This window comes from Pseudopodoces humilis, chromosome 5, assembly GCF_049639895.1.
Source record: "Pseudopodoces humilis isolate 2021_Gansu_Grassland_sample_001 chromosome 5, ASM4963989v1, whole genome shotgun sequence".
Lineage (NCBI taxonomy): Eukaryota > Metazoa > Chordata > Aves > Passeriformes > Paridae > Pseudopodoces > Pseudopodoces humilis.
In genome coordinates, this window is record NC_142204.1 from 18,272,895 (window position 1) to 18,297,360 (window position 24,466).

General features: G+C 40.6%; 1 protein-coding gene across 3 annotated transcripts in view; it reads right to left on the reverse strand.

Moving 5' to 3' along the window:
- Nucleotides 1-24,466, reverse strand: part of KIAA1549 (KIAA1549 ortholog) — a 143,056-nt gene that overhangs the window by 59,149 nt on the left and 59,441 nt on the right. For all 3 annotated transcript variants that reach the window (XM_014256904.2, XM_005527895.3, XM_088055153.1), the window contains exons 2-6: nt 14,187-16,865; nt 12,621-12,709; nt 6,809-6,986; nt 5,156-5,283; nt 3,575-3,758 (exon numbers count right to left, since the gene is read on the reverse strand). In XM_014256904.2, the coding sequence (XP_014112379.2) occupies nt 3,575-3,758; nt 5,156-5,283; nt 6,809-6,986; nt 12,621-12,709; nt 14,187-16,865 (3,258 nt within the window). The remainder of the gene's footprint in view (nt 1-3,574; nt 3,759-5,155; nt 5,284-6,808; nt 6,987-12,620; nt 12,710-14,186; nt 16,866-24,466) is intronic.

The window sequence follows — 24,466 nt, forward strand, 5'->3', positions numbered from 1 at the left end:
ATCCTCCAAGAGATCTGCCAGCCATAAAGAGATACCAAACATATAGTTTCCTGCTATTTTTAATGAACTAGCACCCAAACCCTGTGATTAGACTTGGTTTTCTTTCTGCTGACATGTAGGTCATGACCATCTAACCAATTTACAATCTGAAACACGAGCTATAAGGTGGACAATGAAAAATAAGCATGGGAAAGGTGTCAACTGGACATTTGAATAGAAACATGTTGCTGAAGTCACCTAGAAATCTTCTGAGGAAAGAAGAAAGTCTGGAAGTTTTCAGGTTTGGCCATTTTCACAGCCCTATTCCTGCAAAGAACAGTCCAAATCTGTCAAACAACTTTCACTCTTCATCCTGACTCTAAATCTACGACACAAATCAATGCGAGTGTGGGGAAAAAAAACTGACAAAATTCCTGGTGTTAATGATGTGCTGCACAGGGACAAACCACACAGTTAAAACTATAAACAGGACATACCATTTATGTGAAGACAAACCATGAGAGGACAGTGTGTGAAAGGCAAAGCAAAGTGAACGAGTGGCAAGGAGCAAATACATTCTTTGTATTTCACTGTATTTTGTATCAACAAGGCTCGTATTTGGGAAACTGATGTCAAGGTCTCAACTTAATGCTGAGATGCCCAAGTAGTTTTTCTTGGGTATGATCAACACCCAAAGTTGGGGGTTGAGCCCTGGCACTCAGCTCACCCACAAATAATTTCTTCAGATGCAACTACAAAACTTACAAGATCATGCACAGAGTCCTTATGGGACAAAGTCACCACCGAGAGCATTAAGTGTCAGCATGCCTGATAAACTGAAGCACAAAGAGAACAGAACAGCATGGCATGGAACATTATACATAAACACTAACATATACATATATTGTTAACATGTAAATATCCAACATCCCAAGAAAAAGTCACACTGAAAGCAGAGGTTTGCATATTAATTTGCACAGACCAAAGCAGATGTGTCAATCTAAGGTGCTGTAACACCTTCCCTGCTACAGTTACTCTGTAAAGCAAGGCAAAGCATGAATGCAGAGATCAGGGCCTAGAAAACAGAAACACTTTGGCATCTCCCTGCCAAAGTAGCTTTGAGGATCTGGCTGTTGTCTGTTGAATAAGATGTTTCAGGAAGGAACTGCCCAATGCTGCTGAGCCTTTGGACAGGATTTTTGGCTCTGAATCTGAAAATCTAAAACCCCGAGGCTCCAAATCCAGTCACAGCAGCAGTGTAAAAAACTGTAGGAACAGCTAAAAATAACTGGCCATGGTTGTCTGACTGATAAAGAGTCTGAACTACATTCATCATTTCTGTGCTTGCTGACAGAAGGACCCACAGCTCTAGTAATCTGAGAAACTATTGGCAAAACATAGCCAACAGCAAATAGCCAATAGCTATTTGCCAACTTAGCAAATAGTACCATAGCTGGTATTCCAGAACAGTGCCTACAGTGCATATCAAAGCACGACTGAGACCAAACTAGACCAGCTCAAACCCAAATGTGCTGTCCTGCAATGGGCTCAATCAAACGTAAACGTGAGATCCTCTAAAAACAAGCAAGTCAAATGCTGACAGGATTTTCCTTAATTTAGGATACCTTATCCACCAAATCCTCATGTTTTCTACATTGCAGTCTTTGGGAAGATCTCCTAGCTCCTAAAAATCCCGACCTCTCCACTCACCCTGCTTGGTTTTGTAATTGACATGTGAGTGACCACAGGGCTCCACTGGCACTGGCCTGGAACCATCCACACTGACCAGGCACTGTAGACATGCAGGTAACACAGGGACAGCTCCTGATACGAGTATTAAAGTGATTTCAAATTTCCTAAGCACCATCAGGAAACAAAAACAGAATCACAGAATTGTTTGGTTTGGAAGGGACCTTAGAGGTTAACTAGTTTCAACCCCAAGGAGAACCACATGCATGCATGTTTAAAAGGAATGCCTTGCCCCTATGACCAGCCTTGGTAGAAATTCTGTTATCACTTAATTGCAGTGTAGCCCCATTGCACAATCCAGAAGATGGATTCTCAGCAAGGGGAAACCTGCAAACACACTACAAATATAATTTCTGAATATGTGGACAAAACTAAAAGCTGTAAGAGCCCGTGTAGTACATCAGAGGAAAAAAAAGCACCCCTCAACACCAAACATTTTACCAGAGACTAAAAGCTACCTAACCCCAAGTGCAAATGAATAAAAGAGATCACACAGAACAAAGGTAAGTGTCTTTCAAGCAATCAAGGTAAGAGCAGTATTTTATTTGAATTCAGTGAGCAATAAAGATCATAGCCCACAATATGAGATGTTCTGTGGCTTCCAAGACTAAAAAAATGCTAGTCATCTACGGACAGGGATTCAAGACTTTTGGCCCTGGGTCCACTGAATTGACCTACCACTGCACATTGAGCTCACACTCAATGTGAGACCAAATGAGAACAGAGATGAGTCAACAACCTCATACATTTTTTAATTGATTATGGGAATTGAGGCATCGAAAATGCTGAAAAAAGTTAAATAAAAAAGCTTCAAAAAATTAGTATGTTTACACTGCTTCCAGTAAATGGGGAAGTACCCTGTGCTGTCATCTTACCTAGATTGAAAGCTGCTAAGGAGAGCAACTTTTCTGTTGGCAGTGACTCTCTTCACAGTATTTTCACTGACATACACAGCTACATAATGAACACTGGCTACTATTAGACCTGATTTTCCACTACATGTTTAACTATATTGCAAAAGTCACTGTGTCAGGTGCTATGCACCTCTACAGCTCATAGAAATAACTCTGAAAATTAAAAAGCACAGTGAGATTGGAGAAATGGGTTATTAATGGACTGAGTCAATAACACCCACCAGCAGGGAAAGGCAAGTACTATTCTCCCATGATCTTGCTTACACTCATGAGTCACCTGAAAAATCTAACCAAACATAAGTTATCAAGGCCAAGTGTCAAGCAAGCTCTGTTACGCAGGCAGCTCCCATTCATCTATGCTTAGGATGGTGGTGGTCTGAAAACATTTTGCCATGCAAATGTACATAAAAAGTGAGAAAGGTAATACCTTAAAACATGACAGACTGCATAGACAAATTATTTCAGACTATATGGGCAAATATCAGCTTATGTAGCCAGTGTCTCAGGATTTCTACAAGTCAGAGACTCGGTTAAGAACAGCACAATGCTGAAAGCAGTGAGCCCTCCTGAGAATTAGCAAAGGCCTCTGCAGACATAAGCACAGAGACACACCTTGGACTGCACTTCACAGCAGTACTGATCTAAGTGATTTTCTTATTTTTAGATCTGGACTAAGACCAGTGGACTGACAAAGCCAGGTTAAGTACAACTGACCTAGCACAAAATTAAAGTATGATGACAAAAGCAGCAAGATGCTGTAGCACCAAAATGTGAGCAGAAAGAGGCACAGATTTGCTCTGCAGAACTCATGATACAAGTTAGGTACTTGCAGCTGCATTATCACTTATGCACAAAATTATCTGAAGATTGTAGAGAGGGAAGATACTGAATACAAAAGTATTTTGCAGTATTGGATAACAGCAAATACTCACGTTCAGCAATCTGTTGCACAGGAAAGCCCAGATAGAAGCTGAATTCCACCACGGACAAGTTTCTGAGCTGCTCACTGACTTCGGACCCGTTTAGAAAACCAGACCTATCTCGGATGGCAAAAACAATGCTCACAGGGCCCTGTCGAAATGCCACCCCAGGCCTGCTTAGAGTTATATTCAGTATCTGAAAAGACAGTATTGAAGCAGGGTCAGCAAAATCAAATCACTGCCATTTCCATCCCTTCCTTGATAGACTTTTCTTTTTCCTCTAGAATGAAGAGGGGGGCAATTCACATCAAGACATATGAACATCTGTTCCAGATTGGTTCAGCCAGCTGCATCTCAGAGAGGCGAAGTTACATGTGAATTCCTCTTCAAAGAGTTATCCTTTAAGGTCAATCATAGTCCAGAATGATCTGAAAGCTACAGCCCAGAAAATGATGAGAAGAAAACCACCCAGAAAGGCAGTCAGCAAAATAAATCTAGTCCTAAATAAGCCTTAGATGAATGCCAAACTGCAGGGAACAAAAGAAAGGGATTGATTAGGGTAAAAAAAAGTTCTTAAAATTATGTTCTCTTGGTTAAAATCTCCTCCACCATGCGCACCCAAAACCCAGCACTGGTTAGAAGCCTTTTTGTGGCACCAATATACTCAGCAACTGTATTCATGTAGATAAACCTCTTCCTAAAATAAGAAGTATTTAAAGTAAGTTGGCTAAGCTGATAGTCCAAGAAATTGTTCTGCATGTTCTGCCTTCAGTCTATGCAGTGACAGTGTGTTTGAAGTTCTTAGCACTTCTCTGTATGTACTACTGCAGTACTTTAGGTACCCTAAAATTTACATAATTTTTCTTCCTGAATTTATTTTAGGGCACCACAGATGGGTATTTATGGTGTCAGTTAAACAACATAATAAATTTTTTACTGAGTTTGTTATTACAACAAAGTTAGATTAAATTTAAGAATTCAAACAGAAGAGGGAGTTGGTCTCATTAAATGGAATTACTGACTTTCCAGGCAGATCTGTGCTCTGCTGGGTGATTCAGGGCTCTGCACATATGCAATACCTTTAATGTGTGAAGTTCCAGTAGCAGCTGACGCAGACATCATATACTGGAAGTATATGTAGACCTCCAAAGCAACTAGCATGTTTGCTCACATGATGGCAGGGTCATGTAACTTCTATGTTCCCTAACAGGGTCTCCAGCATGGCAATGAGACCTGAAAGCCTCCTTCTAACAAAAACTTTTTAACCACAACTTAATCTTTTAGTAAACTATGATGGGAGTGACTCTGATAAGGATTGGAACCCTTTTGTTTAAGATATTATAAACCCTATCATAATCAATAATGCTTTTGAATATAAATAATCACCTTGGATCATTTTTTCAAAAATCTTGTAATATTTGGTGCCATATTATTTTCTAAGGGAAAAACCCAACTGACTTCATGACAAAGTTCTCCATCACCTAGACTGCAAGTGACTGCCAGTGAACACCTAACTCATTTTACTGTCTGGATGAAACACAGGAGTAAAAGTGAGGGGTAAAAGGGACATTCAAAACATGCTCATCCTCTCACCTGCACAGTGAAGTTGTAGAACTCCTGGTGTTTGTTCACCTCCAGGAATGCCATTGTCAGCCCTCTCTCAATGCGCTGGCTAAAGGTGCAGAACCCAATATCCACATTCCGAGGTACAAACTGAAGCACTGAAAGCAAAGGGCAATTATTCCTACAGAAAAGTATTTCCATGAGAGAGAACAAAACAAGTAACAGAATTCACAGGGCTATCATTTTCTTTTCTCATGAAGATTAGGACACATTCAGGGAAATACCAGATAAAAACACACTAAAAATACATTTTGTGTTGCTGCAGTAAATTCTCTACTCACTAATACTGGTTGCAGCAGTAATTAGATTTCTGAAAAATACTAGTGACAAAATACTTACTGTGTCCTCTTGTGTACTAAAAGACCTTCACTATATACATGTGGCTAACTTTGCCTGACCTGATCAGTGGACTGGCCACACTGAAATCCTGAGTACCCAACCAATCCATGAAAATCTTCAGGAAAAAAAAGCAACAAATATCTCTTTCTTGTAGCCTGAAATACAGTATTTAGTTGTTCAAATGACTACATATTGGATCCATTCATGCACATTAGTATTGGTCTAGTACTTTAAAAACTCTTAGCAAGCTATCTATTTAATGTAGATACAGACATCTTTAAGTTCAGAAGAAAGAGCACAAGATAAAAGGAGTGTAGAGGAACATGATCAAACATACAGACCTTAACTACATGCACATCTGTGGACTTCCAGATATAGTCTTACCCAAAGAAATGCTACAGTTTGCTTACAGACCCTAACAGCAGCGTCATACAGAACCATTCTTTGGTTCAAAACCAAAAAATACGTCTACTGTCTATCTATAAAACCACATTAAGCAGTGGAAAAAGACATCACACCTGCACAGTTAAAGTGATCTCCTGCCATACAATTATTAACAGAGCATAAACAACACATGAAGTGTACCTGAACAAAAGTACCACATTGACATTTATTAACTCTGCTTGTATGCTCAGTCCCTGTCACTACCTCATTACACAGTCAGCCAACCAGGCAAGCAGTTTTATCATGCAAACATGGCCCAAAGAAGATTTTAAATGACAACACTGACTCTTAAAATCTATTACATGGGTTCTATTTTGCTTCAGATTATTAGCAGTCAAACTTTGCATAAATCGCTGCATTACAGCAGCTATGGAAAGCTGAATATTACATAAGAAATCCTCCTGCTCATGTCATACATAAGCCATCAATCCTCCTGCTCACCAATTCTCCTACATCACGACAACACAAAAAGGCAGCTTTTAACATAAATTTAATCTGAAATTGACACAAGCATTACAAAGTAGCTGCACTGTGATTTTATGAATAAATGTCTCATGGATTTTTTTTTCCTCTTCTCACCTTCAGAAGCAAGAGAAAGAGCACACCTATTATGCAATGTACCAAAAAATATTCCTGAAAAAAATCCATGAAGTGATGGGGTTAACTGTTTACAATTTATCACCTCTCTGCCACGGACCTGTAAATTACATCATTAACAAAAAGAATTAAGATTCACAGCAGAACACAGGATTTGTGTTCTCTCTCAGCCTTGCATCTCAAGCGAAGAAGCATGAGTCAGTAGGAAGCTACCTTTTCCCCTCTGTGCCAGGAAGAACTCACCTGTCTGAACTTGGAATCTGTTGTCTGGCACAGTGAAAGAAGGATGCAGTGAGAGGATCATGGGGGCCTCCCCACGAAGAAGACTGCTGTTCACAAGCACGTTTATGACAGCTATTGCCGTGTAAACAAAGGGACCGGATGTCACCAAGAAAGCAAATTTAGGGGAAATTTTATAAACCTACAAAAAAAAAAAAAATCAGAAATTAAAAAAAAACCAAACACGTCAATGTTAAATTTGGCAACATTTTCGACCTACAGTCTCATACAGTTCAGAGCCGCCTCATCAAGAGGTAGGAAAATGCAGTCTTTATTTTTCAAAGAGCAGCAGAAGCACAGAAACAAGTGCTGTGCCTTGCAGCCTCTGCTCCAGTGCACCACAGGCAACTCCCCTGTGCCAGGTGCACCTACTGGAATCTCTTCAGTACAATACACCAATCTCACTTCTCACTTCTTGATTTATCACATTCCCACGTATTAGCACTCCCCCTCGCCTACATTCCCCTGGGTAACATTTCCCATACAAAATTCCTATTTACTTACTGAACTGCTTGCATACCTTCTGCATTTCAGTCATACACCATATAGTGAATACATCCTATACCATTCATATGTGGCACAGAAGGAATAAAATAAACATAACCAACGTTCTTTAACTATAATTTTCACACTCAAGAAAATCTTCTTTCGGGGAACATTTCTATCTGCTTGTTTCAACACAGTTACCACATTACAATTCATGTCCTGACTTTGAGTCTTCATAAAACCCTAAGGAGCCTCAGACATCATGTAAAAGAAATGAGATCTCAAGTTAAATATAAACCTTGAACCATGCAGACATTCTTACCCATCATTTCTCAGCCACCTAAGTAAGAACAAAGTGAAGGGTTTTATTTATTTAAACATATTGCAGTGTCTTCCCTCCTTCAGAGAAACTCTCAATATTAAGAACACCTGTTTCCCCACTGTTATTTTCTTCCTTTTTGGTTTACTTCCCCAGTTTGCTTAATTTGCCAGTGGCAGTCAAATCTCAAAAGTATTCTGGGATATCCAACACGATGGCCTCACAGATAAATGTAAACCAGACATTCAAAGTTTCTGATGAACGTGGACCTCTTGACTGAAGGGATGCTAGCACCTGGCAGATGCCATGCTGGTGGAGGGATTTGTTAAGGTAACTTCAGGAACAGGCTCATAGAAAACCACAGTGCCACTTAAACTGTGACCCACATATTCCTTACTGGTATTTCTGCTGTAGTGTAAAGTGATGGCAACTGCTGTTGAGATGAGACAGCAAGCAGCTCTTTCCTGTCCTTGAAAAAGCCTGCATTTCAGAGAGCTCATCTTCACCAGAAGAAACTACCTCAGCAGCAGAAGGAAATGAGAAAAATAATCTATGCTGCTCATTATGCCTTTCTTCTTTCTTTGCCCACAAATATATGCAACAGCAAACTTTTTTTTAAAAAATTGATTTATATCCATAAAACTCAAATTTGTTTGATATGAATAATGTGCACAGCTCTTTTCAGTTCCTCTTATCTGAAATTTTATTCTTTTATCTCATGATGAAATAATCTCTGCAGCTTCAGTTTGTCAAATGGAAACAGCAGTTAAAATGGGTAACACATGCCAAAAGAAAGTTGCCCATTACTTGCAAATGAGACTACTTAAAAGGCAAGAAAAAGAAGAATTAGAATTACAAATCTCAGTGACAATTTTCTGGTGATTTCTGAAGTAATATAAGCTGAGGAAGAGAGGCCTACTGCAGCCAGCATATACTTACGCACTCGAGTTGGGTATTTCAGACACGAAAGCAAGCCTCTGTAACCAGCTCAGCTGCCTCCATTCTCTGACTGGTTGTGCTGCACCACAGACAACCAGGAAAGCAGCCCATCCTGCTGCTTAATTAAATTAACTAAATTTAAAAATTAATTAAAAAATTAACTTTTTCAGCTCAACAGCTAACACTGGTTGCCTTCTGTGCTTCACTGCATCAGAAAAGCAACAGCAACTCCAGAAGGGACATCCAAAATAAAAATCCACTTTTAACAGTAATTTTGAGGAAGGCAGATTAGAACCACTACAGGTCAAAACAATAGCTATTTCTGTTTGAGATATTGCAGGGTTGTCTAGAATTAGCTTTCTTCAGCCTAATCCATACGACAGAAATAATAGACCCATGACAGCATGATGCTGTCTACAAGCTAATTCACAGAGAAGTCTACAAAGTTATCTAGGATAGATGAGCAGAGCTCATGACTCCGGAATCATGATTCATGAATGAGAATAGCTGCTCTCGGCACAGCTCTAATGGTTCACAAAGCCAGCCAGCCATCCATCCAACTCTCTTGGAAGTTTCACCTCTACTGCCAGGACAGCTAGATGCTAAATTAGGTGGCTGAAACATCACAAGTTAGAGTGTCACTATTAAAGTACACAAGCATGGATTATAATCTTATATTAAAAAGTACAAATACTTTAACACCGTGGGACAGAAAGCCAGAGAAACACACAAAAGTCCATCTGCAGTTTGGAGCCATCCCCACTGCAAAACCTTCAGTAGAAATAGAGAACTCTTACAACACCTTGAGTTAAGCTAACCCTGCTCCAAAGTGCAAGGATTAATCCAACTCTGCTGTTTCCAGGACACCACCTATCTCATTCCAAGCTACCCTCACAAGAGAGAGCACATCCAGTACAGAAAGTTTTTAACCCTCAGTTCACTAGAGACTAGAAGAGTATTTAGGAAAAACATGACTGTATCCTTTCCCCATCCCTTATGATGTTTCCTAAGCATTTGCTATTGATAATTGTCTGCTAAAATACTTGATCAGATGCACATTTGCCAAAACCTAATCCATGCCTACACTCCACCGTATTACGCTGTGTAAACATCTGGCAGAAAGCATCAACAACTGATTTTCTCACTACCACCTTATTAAGAATCCTATAAAGAGCCTGCAGAGGGTGTTTAACTTCCTGAAGATAGACTACAAAGGCTCACAGGTCTTAAAAATAAAATAAAGCTTCTTCTCCTACGCACTTCAGGATCCCGAGGCAACAGCTCTCACTGGTTTTACACACCTCTATGGCACCAGCCAGAATTTCAGCAGTGGAGAAGCAGCGATGAAGCCAGTGTAAGTCCACGAGGTGGCAACTCTGAAAGAAACATTTACCTGGCAATGACCTGAACTCCACACTTAGGAGGCAGCGTTCACTCATTTGGGATTATAGGAACCAGTAGGTGAAGGACACACCCCCAAAACCACATTAAATACAACAACAAAGTGGCTAAGGTAAAAATGCTAAAATGCATGATGAAATTTTCAAGCACAAATGAGGCTGGCAAAAACCCTTTTCCTGTTGGCATGAACTTAATGGCACTAGGGGTCCTGGCAGTGAGTGACTGCCAACATTATTTTATTTCACACCCCAGTGCAAGTGAAGTCAATAGAACATTGTCTAACAGATCCTACCCAAGCTTTACATTACAGAGCACTGGCTAAAATTACTCTTACTCAGACAATGGAATATTTTTTGCAGATGCAATATGTTGAGACCAACTAGAAAAAACTTTGACATTTTTTGGCTATTCTCACTTTGCTTAAGGATTTTTCTAGGAAAAACGTGACAGAAGTTTTTTTCATTTGGCAGGATTCTGCCTTCTCTTTTTTCCACTTCAGCAATTCACAATGTTTGAAATAATAAAGTAGCAGAGACCACAGTTTCAACTGAAAAAGGTGAGGGCAAAAAATGTTTTAATCCTCCTTTCACTCCTACAGATTTTTAAAGCATACATTACTACAAAGTTAAATTTAACTGGACTGTTTCCTGATTTACTGTACATTACATCACAGTGAGGGAACATCTGTGAGCTGTAATAAGAGACACAGTAAAAAAGCAGCTAGGAGCTGCTTTACCATAACTTGCAAACACACACATGGTTTCTGGGTACTTTCAACTAACAAAAGTCAGGTCTGTTGGATTAATTATGTTTAGCAAGATAGAGCAATTCTGTTTAAAATATTGCATTACATCACCACTCAACATACTGCTATTATAGACAGTTCTTTCTCAAAACAACAGTTTTGTTAGTATTCTACAGTTAGAGGTGAAAACATATTTGCTAGTTATTTTTAGTGCAAAACCCATATGATAGCAGCACTCCAGAATAAGCAAAACTGATTCAGCAAACATGTCTTTCCTTTAGTTAAAAAAGGTTTTCCAAAGGATGACGCTAGACTACCTGCATTATTTATAAAAACAGTTACTTCTGAGAAGCCTTAGGACTTCTTAGAAGCTTTCTCCTATTGAGAGCTTTACAAGGCAATTGTAGGCACAAAAGGCAGGAATTTAAAGGGAAAAAATATAAAGCGAGATATCAAATGCTAGTTCCAATTAGCCCTCAAATATTAAGCAACAGATTTCGTCCTACTGCTGTTAATAGAAAGTAAGCGTTTCCATGTTAATGAGTTGTGTAAGGTCAGTGAAAATTAAGTGTGTTTCTATCATTATGAACATCTGACTTCTTGACTATTCCAGTTTGCACAAACTGAAGGTATATTTTACAAACCAGAAGAAATATATATATATATATGTAAAATTAAGTGGCTCATGAGCAGGTGTTGATAAAAGGACACAAACTACACATAATTTACAGAGGCAGCTCACTGTAGCTGAAGTTCAGCAGGAATTTATAACACTCCTATCTTGACTGAGCAGTAGAGATGTACACCCTCAAACATCAGACAGTTGTTTAATTACTGAGTGCAGTGATCATGGGAGATGCCAAAATTAAAGGCACCAAGCAATTCTGTGCACAGAGAAATACAAGTTATGTTCAATGGACTGCTACTTGAGTTAACTACATAACGAAAATGAGATCACTGACTCAGAAAAGATCATCTGGTGCTGGGCTATAACAACTGGATGAATACAGACATGCAAAACTGCAAGTGCAGCTGAATGTCATCTACACCAATAATTCTACTGAAGTATTTCCTCACCACTGAAGTGTCTGATTATACAACAAAGGTACCCCCAAACTAACCCATGTCTTTCCCCTCACAGGGTTTGTAACAGAGGTGGGGAATAGTCTTTGACCTTTATTTCAACTAGACAATCACTTGTAAGTTAGAAACCAATATTGAAATCTTCAATATTCAATATTCAAAGATGATTCCTTGACTATCGAAGCAGCAAAAGCTTTCAGAAAAACCCAATTTATTCCTGTGAGGGGAGTAAGGACAGGAGTTACACCTACCTGAAGGCTTAGAAATAACATCTTACTATTGCACACCTGATTTTTTCCCCCTACCTTTTTCATCTGCCAAATCAGGCATTTGGTATTCCACCACCTCCCCTGCAAGTGTTGATGGTGTCACTTATAAAATAACACAAGGCACATGGCTGTGCAGAAGGTTTAATTTTGTTTAAAGTGCTAAGCATGTAATTAGCTAGCAGAACAAACAGACCTCCTTAATAGGTATTTTGAAGGGTAAAAGTATTTCAGTTTCAATTCACCAGGCAAAGGAGGTGTGCAGTACATTCTGGACACTGCCTGCTCACCTCTAGCAAAACCAAGGAAGGTCTGTCCTAGAAAATGATGGCATTCTAAAAGTAAAAAAGTTGACATCGTGTTCACATTAAAAAAAAACCAAAACAAACAACCAAAACATGCCTAACATTTAAGTTATAATAAAGCTCTCTGATACAGTATCTGTGGACTGTGTGAACTACTGTTTTAGCTTGTGAAGTAAACCCCTATTGTATTACATTGATCAAAGAATACTTGTACACACTTCATACCACTTACCTCTAGCTCTACTGATCTCCTGAACTGAACTCTGAGCACTTCTCTGATGGATTCACTGACATTTCGTAGAACAGCTCTTCTGGCCAGCACTAGAAATTAATGTCAGAAAATACATTAGACCTTCATCTCTTAGTTTTAGATCAAAGCTGCATTTTCAATTGTGCAGTGCATGGAAAAGCAGGAAGTGAGATAAGCTGCATCAAACAGGTAAGATGAACACCAAGGACATGGGTGAAGGTGTGACTGTATCCTAAAAAGTGACTGCTCGTAAAGTTTAAGGAACTGTAAGATTTTTTTCTGTTTCATTTTTACACAGATAATGCCTTAAGCATTCTGCTACAAGAAACTTTTAAAGAGCCACCGAGGCACTCAAATGGAAAAGTAGCAGCATATTTGGTCTGACTTGTGAGTCTGCTGTCACAGCACAGTTAAAAGTTTTGTAGGCAGCACATGGAATGCAGATAAGGTCAGAAAAAAAGCCACAGAAAATGTGCATCTACTTTCCTCTGAAATAAAAAGTAAACAAACATGACATTAATTAAAGGGGTATCCATAGAGTAAGACAGGGCTTTAAAATCCCCACATGCCAATGGATGTCATGTCTGTTACAGTCACACTTGACACTGTGACTGCAGGTTAAGCAAACAACTGCAAAGTGTTGTGTTGTCATCCTGCATTTACTTTCCATGAGTAACTTGCCTACAAAAGTACTCAAATTACATCTAAAAAAAGTCTTCCTCATCACTAGCATAGCTAGATCACCCACATATCTGGAGGATGAGATTATGCTCATTCTGCTTCATTTCTTGCAACTAAGTCTTAAGAGTAGAAAATATTGCTCACCATGAAAATGCAGCACTTCTGCAGCTGCCCTGGATTAGTTTGCTGCCACTGTTTTGTTAACAAGCTAGGAAGAGGCAGGAAAACACCAGAAAAGCAAATACAGATGCTAAGACAATTAATTTTGAAACATACTAATGTCACTTTTTCTGGTTACAAACACACCAAATACAACTGAAAGTAAGTATGGGAGGAGGTAAAATACAAGCATAAGCTAGTAAGGTAATATTATAAACATGGTTGCAAAACCCAAAAGTTTTTAAAACCAATTCTCCTCTTATATATTACAACATTACCTCACATGCAGGTGTTTTTTTTAATAAACAGCAGCAACAACTGAAAGGAGAAACTTACTCAGTCAGAACATTAAACAGTTTGGCAGAACAGTACCATGACAGTAACATTCATTTACAACCAATGAAGTGATAAAGCAGTCTCTAACTCTGCACACTTGAACATATGCATCAGCAAGTTTTGAGGACAGCTTCATTCTCTGTGCAGTGTAATGTATTTGTAACACTCTCTCACAATGGACTTCATTCAAGTGAACTCTATTATTTTTAACAGTAAATGATAAATCAATGCTTTTACAGATCTTTGTCTAAATTTATACCATATTTCTTTGAAAGGTTCACTTAGTTAATCCAAAATCTGCAACTTAGCCAGGGGCTCATATTACAATGAAATTGTAATTGAAATGAAATGAAAATGTTGGGAGTATCTTACCCGCAGTGACTAAGTAGGCGTCGGGAACAGTGATGTCGCAGATGTACGGCTGCCTGGTAGTAGTCAGAGCAGAGGTTACAATCACCACTTCAGACGGAGCAGTGGTCCTCAGAGGGGTGGAGGAGAATGTCCCTGGGCTGCCCGTAGCACTGGTGATAGTGGTGGAAGGAGATGATGCATCAGCACCAGTAGTTACACTGCTCCCTGATGGAACTTCATATCCAGGGGGAGGGCTAGCAGTCAGAGGAAATTGTGTGGGAGCAAACACCGAGGTCACAGACAGAGATGCTGTAGGAAAGGGCACTGAGCTGACGGGGTCGGCATCTGATGTGAGGTTGTCAGCCTCTGAGGGAGGAAGGGCTGTGGGGGCACTGTCCCTGCTGCCAGATGTTAAAAGCAGTGTGGGGTTAACTGTAGCACCAATAACCTCATCAGAACCCAGAGCAGTTGAAAGTAGAGATGAAGATACATTTAAGACAGGAGTTGCTGGAAAGGTAGTAAACGAAGAGATCAGATTTGTTTCACTGAGCAAGATGCTGCTGGTAACAGACTGGGTGTCAGAAGTGGGCAGCACCAGGGTAGGACCCACAGATTGAGAGGTGGAGAGTGAAGGCTCCAACTGAGAGGTAGCTCCTGTGGCAGCTGAGGTAAACACAACTTCAGAGCCCACTGGAAGTACCGAGGATGCTTCCAGAAACACAGATGACTCCGGGTGAAAATCTGATGATGGCATTATTTCAGGAACCTGTGCATCTGGAAGGGACGATGCATTTGAATAAAAGTACGATGTTTGGCCAAGATGTAACTGAGAAACCTCGGCGTCAGTGGCAGAGCTGACAGTGGTAGCTAAGTCCCAGCTGGTAACGTCCTCAGAAAGTACTGATGTCCCAGTCAACAAGGTCTGAGGTAAGAGTGTTGATAAATCACTTTGCATGATAGAGTAAGAATTTAGCATGGTCAGTGATAAAGATAAGTAGCTAGATTCAACAAGAAATGGTGTTGATAAAAGACTGGATGGAAAATCTGAAATATTTAAAGATGCTTCGTCCCTTGTAGATGTCTTGCCAAGCAAAACCACAGATTCTGATGGCATTAATTCTGGCAATTCCAGGAAGGTTGTCTGACTGATTGCAAACGTTGCTACTGGCTCACTCGGGATGACAGTAGAGTCCAACAGAACAGTGGTGTCATCAGGAAGTTCTATATGAGTGCTCGGAGTCAACAAAATTGTTTCCAGAACAGGGGGGGTCTGGGAAACAGAGATTTTCGGTGACATTTCCCCAGGGAGCTGATGGTAGGAGGGAGATATTGTTATAGGTGTTCTAGTGTCTGTAGTGCTTAATAAAAACATGCTTGAGTCAGGGATTTCTGCGAATCTTGAAGAAAGTGAAACAACTGGTCTTGATGGAAAAAAAGTATCAAAAATCTCAGGTGTAGGTTCCTCTAATTCATACCCATCAGTAATTATAGTTGTAAATGCAGTTATGCCTTTTACTTCAGAGGCTTTGATGGACAAAGTTTCAACATAATCACCTGAGCCCACATCATGTTCTGGGGCAAAGCCTGCCTCTGGCAGAAGTGAAACTGAGTCACAATACAGACAGTAACTGTATGATCTTGTGAAAGGCACTGGACTCTTGAGCTCACTGACAAGCTCTGATTGAATTGGTATTTCTGAACCAGCAGGCAAATTTGGTGCTGTAGTGGAGAATTCATGTGTAAACAGGCTGGCATTAAGAACTGTATTAGAGTTCATGGAAATGGCAGCTGAATCAAGAGGGAGAGACACAAGTGGAAGACTAATAGGGGAAAAAGCAGGCTCAGCACTGGCTGCTGAAGCTGGCGTGGCCCAGGGAATGCTTGGAGTGGGGTAAGTCCTTCGACTGAGAGATTCTGCTGCCCTGCTACTCACATGGGTGTAAATATCACCATACAGGTCTGCACGTTGTGCCGTGGCATCTGGGGCCCCAGGGCTGGTTTCACCCAGCAGCTTGAGATGAAGAGGCGATCCTTCCGAAGCAGCCCCAAAAGGCAGAGCTGTTAAACTTGCATTAATGTTTTCCTGTGCCACAACTCCCGTGTCAGAAGGAATGGAAGTGAAAGGAACAGCTGTATTTGGAGGGTACAGCAGCAAGTCTCTGCTTGCTGTTAGTGTTTCAGGATCAGGTACAAAAGGCTTTAGTTCCATAAGAGTGTAGCTGCGCTCAGGGACAGCACTCAACGGAGTCTTCTGCTGTGCTGTTTCTGAGATATCATACAGTGAAGAAAGGACAGATAATGAAGGTGTTAGCAACACAGTTTCTAACATTTCTCTTGATGGCTCTACTGTATTAACTGAGTGATGATCTGTTAAAACTGCAAAAGACTTCACGGGAGGAGTCCACTGTGCCTTTGAAAAGGAGCTAATAAATTCATCATCACTCAAGAATGCCTCATTGCTCCTTACAGAGACATCTACCAATGGCGTACTTCTCCCTTCTGAAATCCTGGCTGTTTCTTCTTGGCTAAGTAAAGTCCCATCAAAGGAATTGGTAACTGATGATAGCACTGTTTGAAGCAAATTACTTTCTTGGGACTCCAAAGTACTTTTTGCTAAGGCTGTTTGTGTCCTGCTGCCTGATATGCTTTCATGCACCGTTGAGAAAAAGGAAAAATTCTGCTGTTCCAAGGATCTCACATCTAAATCAAGAGGGAGAGAGAAACAAAAGCCAAAACACAGCATATCAGCACAAGTAGTAACACTGCTGCGAACAAACCTCACAGAGTATTTCTGGAGACAATTGCCCAGAATTCTAGGGCCAAAACAAAGCCTCCCAGCAAGTAAAAAACCTCCACAAGCAAGTCAGCACAAATAGTAAGACTTCTTGTAAAATTCCATTCCTTGGAAATGAGCAGAACAACACAAGCTCCTCTCAATGCACTGACACATCTCTCTACAGAAGCACTCCAGTATGCCCCGTGGAAGAGCAGAAAGTGGCTCCCTCTTACCTGTGCGAGGCTACACTGCACAGCAACTAATGGTCTCACAAAGCAAACATACCAGAAAGGGTAACAAGGGACAATGCAGGGGGAATTCTACATAATTATAGGGGTTTTGCTTACCTTCAGTATCCCTTAATTTCCCCTGATTTTATTGTTTCTTAATATTGAGATCACTAGAAGTTCTACTCTGTTTCATGGACCAGATCCTCCCTCTCATCAGAAATGAGTGACACGAGAGATGAAGAGGGGTTCCTTTTTCATAAGGCAAATGTAGACCTGGTGTCAACAAGAATTTGCCAACATGTTGTGACATGTTTGTAACATGTTGTTTACACTGTCCACCATTCATCTGAAGTCTGGCCTGTCAGCAGTCCCTGACAAATTGTTTCATTGCACAATTGCTGTGTTTATTCACAGCCCTCTATAGTACTGCTCTCTTTATAGGCCACCTGTAATAAAGCTTTCACTCCTCTCATTTCCAGAGTTCAAGTAGTAGTGGCCAGGTTCAAACATAAAGGAGAAAAAGTTGAGGATTCACCACATATTGCAACAAACAAAATACTCTCCTCTCTCACAAAAGCATTCTTGGGTTACAGAGAAGACCTGTATATAAGCTTTTCCAAGCACAGATGAGTTTGGCAGAGAAAAGGCTGACTACTTTCTTGAAATGTTGAGACTGGATTAATAGCATTCAGAGCTGAATTATTAAAGGAAATCACAGAAAATGGCAGCAGTATAGTTTTCAAGGGTACACACAGAGCGATCATCTTTAAGATATCCATCATGCCTGATCACCCTATTTTCATATGGGAGTGTCCAGGCAGCAATCTTGGGGGCAGCAATGACATCCAGTTAAACCACCAGGGACCAGTTTAAAGTAAAAGCAAGCATACACAACACAAAGTGCTGGAAAATCTATACAGTACACAGCTCAACTGCAACTACATCTGTAACCCTTTAGAGGATGCCTTGAACTCAGTAACCCATGGAAAGTCCTGCAGGAATAGCTCACTTAACTGTTTCCCAGCATCTAACAGCACTTTCCAGTCATGATAAACTGCTGTATTTATCCCTTCCTCCCAGGTCTGTTTGCTAAACTCCTTGACACAACTTTTCAAGAGCTGACACACTGACTTGATGAATTTTCAAGGTGATGATCTGAAAAGTGCAACTAGGACAGTTAATGCTTACCACTGATCACACCTAGCCAAGTGAGTGCTGCAATTGTATCCTTTATATTACAAATTCCATGCACAACATTCTGCAGCGTATCAGATATTATTCTCTCAATCAGTCCAAATCCATTTTTTCCCCCTCAAACTCACGGTAGGCATTACCAGCTTTATGATGCTTAGTTGAGTTATGATGATAAAATATACTGCCTTACAATGCTCTCAGTTGAAGAAAAAAAAGACAAGAAAAAGCATTCTTGTAAAACCTATGTTAGGCAAGTAAACAAGTCCATCCTCAACCTCTTCAACAGAGGTCAGATGCCTGAACACGATACAGTGCAGAACAGTGCAGCCACCATGGAGTAACAACTTTCACAAGGAGTTAACATAAGTACCAGACAAAGCAGCTTCCAAGAAGCACAGAACCAAAATGTACCCTGACACAGCTCTGCCAGCTGACCAAAAGTTGCTCAACTTTCTTTTCATTGCTAGAAGCCTCCCTGGCCTCACTCTTTTCTTTGACTTACGCTTCCAACCTTTACTGTTCTCTTTGTGACATTTTGAGTAAGCAGGGAGTTACTAAAGGAAGACTTACAAAGCTACAAAACACACACTGTCAAAATGAATCACTTCTCATATGCATGTGCATTTCCTTTTAGGCAGGCCTGTAAAATCCTGCCCAAGCTGGTACTTCGGACAGCTAACCTTGGCTTACAGTGAATTCCAGTGTTTGCAGACAAACACGGTAGCAGAGAAGGTTACTCCTTGCTCACCACAGCTTCATGTTCTAAATCTCTGCAGCAGTCCACAAGACTGCTGTGACAGCTTCAACATAATGAGCATGGTAAACGTGGAGCTGACAGTTAATATGACCAGGCAGAGCTGAATACTAATTAGCTACTACATTTTGATCCACACATCTTTGACTCAAAGCTAGAGGTGATTCCACAAAAAAAAAAATCGACTGCCTATCTATGCATATGCTGTGTACCATCTTCTTCCTTCTCCCACAGAGAGCCACCTTATTTTTGTTCAACTTGACAGGGGAGCTGGCACATGGCAGTATCCTGCTGGAAGTAAGTATATGTCACAAAAAATGTTCTGAACAGTTAAGTGCATAACTTTAAGCTGTCCAATAGACATGCAGAACAGGCAAGTCTTTAAATTCTTTCAGACTTTAGATTATGGTTTTAAAATTTTTTTTGATGGTCTGGTAATATTTTTGCCTTGAAAGACAAAGGAATAGTAAATAATAATTTCATCACACACTTGTGCCTTGCCTCTTAATGTAATGAATCTTGCCACAATTGCCATGAAGGAAAGAACACAACTTCTGCAATAAATGTTTTACTTTTTTGAAGGAAAACACACTGTGTCTTGAAAAAGTTACAAGCTCTAAGACAAAGTAAGAGCGCTGTTACCCATGGTAAGTAAAATGGGAAAAATGCACCTATGGATGTAGGATTTTGAAAAAACCCACCAGCAAGTTCACAAGTTGATGTTCCACCCTATTTACTTTGCTTAGTGTTTCAGAAGCAGAGAGCATTAGTGATACGCCATTAATAATACAAATTAGTGTTTTCTGCCAACTCCACAGAACAGTGCAGCACTTGAATAGCGCTCGTCAGGACTGAGCGCCTCTCAGGGAGAGCAGATGGGACGCGTGGCAGATGTGTTTGGGAGCAGCCAGACAGCCCACAAAGAGGCAGGAAAAGCAAAGGAAAAAAAGGAAGGAGGAGAAGGCACACCACGGCATGACAATCGGCCTCATCAGCGCAGAGTGGCCGATCTGGCTGTACCGTGGGACAAAGGAAGCAGACAGATTGCACATGTTCTGGTGCATCTCAATGCCACGGCTGCACAAAGCTATTGATGAATATCAACGCGGACTTGTTTGTTTGCACAGCTGGTACTGTCGGGTGATGGTTCCCCCGTTCCGTTCAGAGGCAACGCCACCGGCTCACATCAGACAAGCCAAACTCAGCCAGGCTGATAACATTATGAAAAAGAATAGATAGCTTAGGCAACAAAGCTGTGATCCCAAGCTACAGCAAAGGCGAGGAAATGCGAGCACTAGTGGTGGGGGCCACAGGAGTCACAGATGGCACCAGTACAATGCCACAACTCCGACAATGACACTGGGACATGGGAGGAGCAATAACAGAAAATCTGCTGGTAGCCTTGGGGTGGCGAGCTCTCTGCTGCTCCTGCTGCCCCCCAAAACTAGTAGGAGTCACAAGCAATGAAACCTGCCACTGAACAGAGCTACCCCTGAAACTGCTAAATCCCTATCACCAGCAGCACAGCCGTGCCCCGCTAAGGCTGCCGCAGGCACGCGTGAATTTGGGAAGGACAGAGCTTTCTCACGACTGCAGGAGGACTGCTGCAGTCCACAGACTTCTGTGGTGACAAAAATATACCACTTCTCCGTGCCAGAAAACTACACAAGTTCATAAACCAGGAACTAGACTAGTCATTTTTCCAGAAAGCAATTAGGGGGATGCAGATTGCATCCTTCCTGTAGCTGCAGTGCTAAAAAAGTAATGTCTGTTCTATAACCTGTAATAAAGAAAAGAAAGGGTGTTTTAAATATATATCTGTAATAATATACATGTATATTGATATGCTTTTCTACTTTCTTCATTTATAACAAATATACTTCCATGTATTTTTTAAATGCAGGATCCAGATGTAATCTCACCTCTGCCGCTGATGTCTCACGTGACTTCAAAAAAAGTTGCATCACTTTTCTGCACTTTGCTATTAAGAAATAGCAATTATTCAGTACCACAATTCCCAGTATTTACTAAAAAGTCAGTAATTTTCTATATTATCAAGATGGTAAATCATAGACAGGTACAGGCATGACAACAAACACAGGAAGTCTTTCTCTGTAATAAAAATTAAACATTAACAATAGAACCTGTAATTTTTGTTCTATTGTTTTTGAGAAACCAAGTTATGACTAATAAAGTTTGCAAACAACAGAAAATGCCAGCAGACTAGCAGCAAAACAGTTCAAAACACGTATTGCTTAAAAAAAATAAATCTGTGTACTAACACAATGACCAAGAAAATTAAATTTTAGTAGCTTTGTTTTTTGGGCAAGGAAAAAAATTGTTCTTTTATTGCTGCCCATTGTTCCAAACAGATGCATTTTAGGTAGAAAGGTAGAAATCAATACTACATACATTCCAAATATTATAATAAAATTCCTAACTAAATACATAACAGCAGCTCCTAAATCATTAAAATTAAAGCTATGAGCTCACTAGGAATATTCACCACTTGAAACATCTCCCTGATTATGGGACGGAGCAGCAGATCCCATTTAAGGGAAGCTTTTGATAACATATTTTAACTTTTTTCTTCAAGAAATGGGCAGTAGGAAATTGAATGCAGCGTAGGACTCAAGACCACGCAAGGGTAGAAACAATGATAGATGCAAATATATCTGAAAAAAATCCTAACTCTTTGTCCTACAGCTTAACACTTAATAACTTCCTAATTTATTTAACAGCATTTAGTTCAGCTTCCACCAAAAGAGCTTGTACGCTCTTTCTGGTCATTGCAAAAAATTTATATAGTTCCCTTGTGTAAGCCTCTAACTAAATTTCTTAGGTGTCTCGCTTGTAGGAAAATACCAGTCACAGAAGCATGTGCAGACAAAAAGCTGCCTGCTTTCTTCTCTGGGAGGCATTAAGCATGGATTGAACAGTGACAATAATTACCCCTGGCACACAAAAGCCAGGGAGAGAAGGGGATGGGAGCCTGAACTGTCCCTCCCTTCCCAAGCTCCAGCTCACAGCTCCTCTGCAGGGCTCCCTGCAGATTTTGGAAGGTTCTGTTCCCTGAAGCATATGCTGCACCCCTGTCCAATGCACCCTCAGGGCAGCAGGGGACACAAACCATACTAAATCCCAACACTTCTTTCTCAAAGATGTTGATTTTCTTATTGTTAAAGAATCTCTCATAATTTCCCAGATGAACACATGAATTTTAACTAATTAAGCTGCTTGTACCACCTGAAAGGCTAAAAGAAAGAGGAAGTAATGAAATTGAAAAATTATGCTGTCTCAGCCCTCTTTCTCACTGCAGTTGAAAAAATTTCATGACAGAAAAATCTGTATTATGAGGAAAATAAGTGTTACTAGGAAGCAGCAGGCAAAGTGAGTGCCTAGGTACACACATGCTCACTTTTACATATCTCAGGTTTGAATATGTAGCCAAAAAAGAAGAGGAACACGTTAAAGTCATTCTTCACCCACAGGCACAGCTGTGGCTCAGCTGCTGCCCAGGTGCAAGCAGACAAGAACCTCCCCCTGCTGCACAGCAAATAAGCACAAGCTTCCATCTCTGGTGCACGTTTTCTCCTCATACAAAGCACAAAGGGGCAAATTTGTGCCTGCTGGTCAGCAGAGTTATGAGGGCTTTGTAAAGAAAGAGTTTTAGTAGAAGGCAGCCTAACTGCATTTCATATGCCAGTCAGAAAATACACTACAAAATCCTCATGAACTCTTGCGTTTGGCGACCGATCCCATTGAACCCGTAATACCAGGCACCGGCATCGACATTTTCTTCCTTCTCCAACGTTAAAGCCACCCTCAAAACTTCCTTTAGGATGTTTGCTGGCAACCATCATGTTAAAGGCCTTTGGGCAGTCTGAGATTCCAACTCCCACAGCATGGCCGATGCAAGAGCTCAGGAGAAAGCTCATGATCCGTGCTCCGATCCAGGAGCCTTCCTAACATAATCATGGCTGAAGCAGAACAGGACCCTGTAGTAGTCTACAGTAAATGGCAGACTAAAAGAAAAAGAACCCACAGGTTCTCTTTACTTCTATATTTATATTCTATATTTATACCACTTACATATTCTATTTTGCAAAAACCGTGCAACCCAAGGAAAGCTTTCTGTAACTAAAGGTGAGAAACAGACCACCAGATTAGGCACTAAGGGCAGGGGAACATACAGAGGGGGTCAGTGAGCCACCCCAACATCCGCTTCATAAACACAACTGCAAAGTGAAATACACCTCCCAAACATTATTACAACCTTTGGAAAACCATGACTCAGCTAAGAAGTGGGCTGGGAACAAAGCCCATGCACAGAACAGTTTGTTATGCCTACACAACACCTGCAAACCCCAAGGATACAGAAATCCTCACTTGTGGAACTGCAGGAAGCTGTTACATCACCAAGATGCCTCAAGCTGGCAGTCCCTTCTTTAGAACTCCTCTGGAGCAAATTAGCCGTGATTTCACAGCCTTTCCAACATCTCAGAGGGGAGAAAAGTAGATCTTTATGGCACAGAAGCTTCCATGGCCAGGGTGCCCTTCCTGCAGACCGTCACCCACAGCTGAGGAAAGCGGTGGCTTGGTGCAGAGCTCGGTGCTCTAACATGACCGGCTGTCTGGCCATGCACACACAGGCACAGGAACCGCAAACCAAGCCCTAGTTCAACGTGTAGCTTTTGCTGGGAGCATTCACGCTTTTTTTGGCACCTAGTTGTACATGACATCATCGTGTGGGAAGCCATATGTTAGAGATAAAGTACACACAAACTTGAATTGACTTTACAAATGTTAATTCTAAGAAAAACTCTCATCAGATTTGCTCATCGGGATAACCAGGTCACATTTTTAAAATGGGAAAACCTTCCTCCCCCCCACTTTCTTTTTTTTTTTTTTTTTCCTTTTTAATTGCTCTCTGCACAGAAACTTGATTTTTAGTCTCTAAGCAGCCAGTGTCCATTTTCATCCAACTGAATGACTAGTGAAATGTTTTATTATGTTTATACTCAACACTGCAGTGTCCACCAAAATACAGATCCTGGAAACTTTTGAAAAGACCAATTAAATTTCTATTAGCCTCTTTTTTAGAGCAGATGACAGATCACTGAGTGGCATTTTGCACACATGCAAAAAAATACATCCTTAAAACAAAATGATTTTACTTCTTACATTGCATTATCACACTAAAATCTCTACAAGCAATGAAGTGACAGAGAGCCTGAAGACAGGAGTAACTGTCTAATTAAAACTGAACACACGCTGTATCCTAGAAACCCAGTTACCCACGGGGACTCTTCATTGACACATATCCTTAACTGTGCTGTGCTACCGA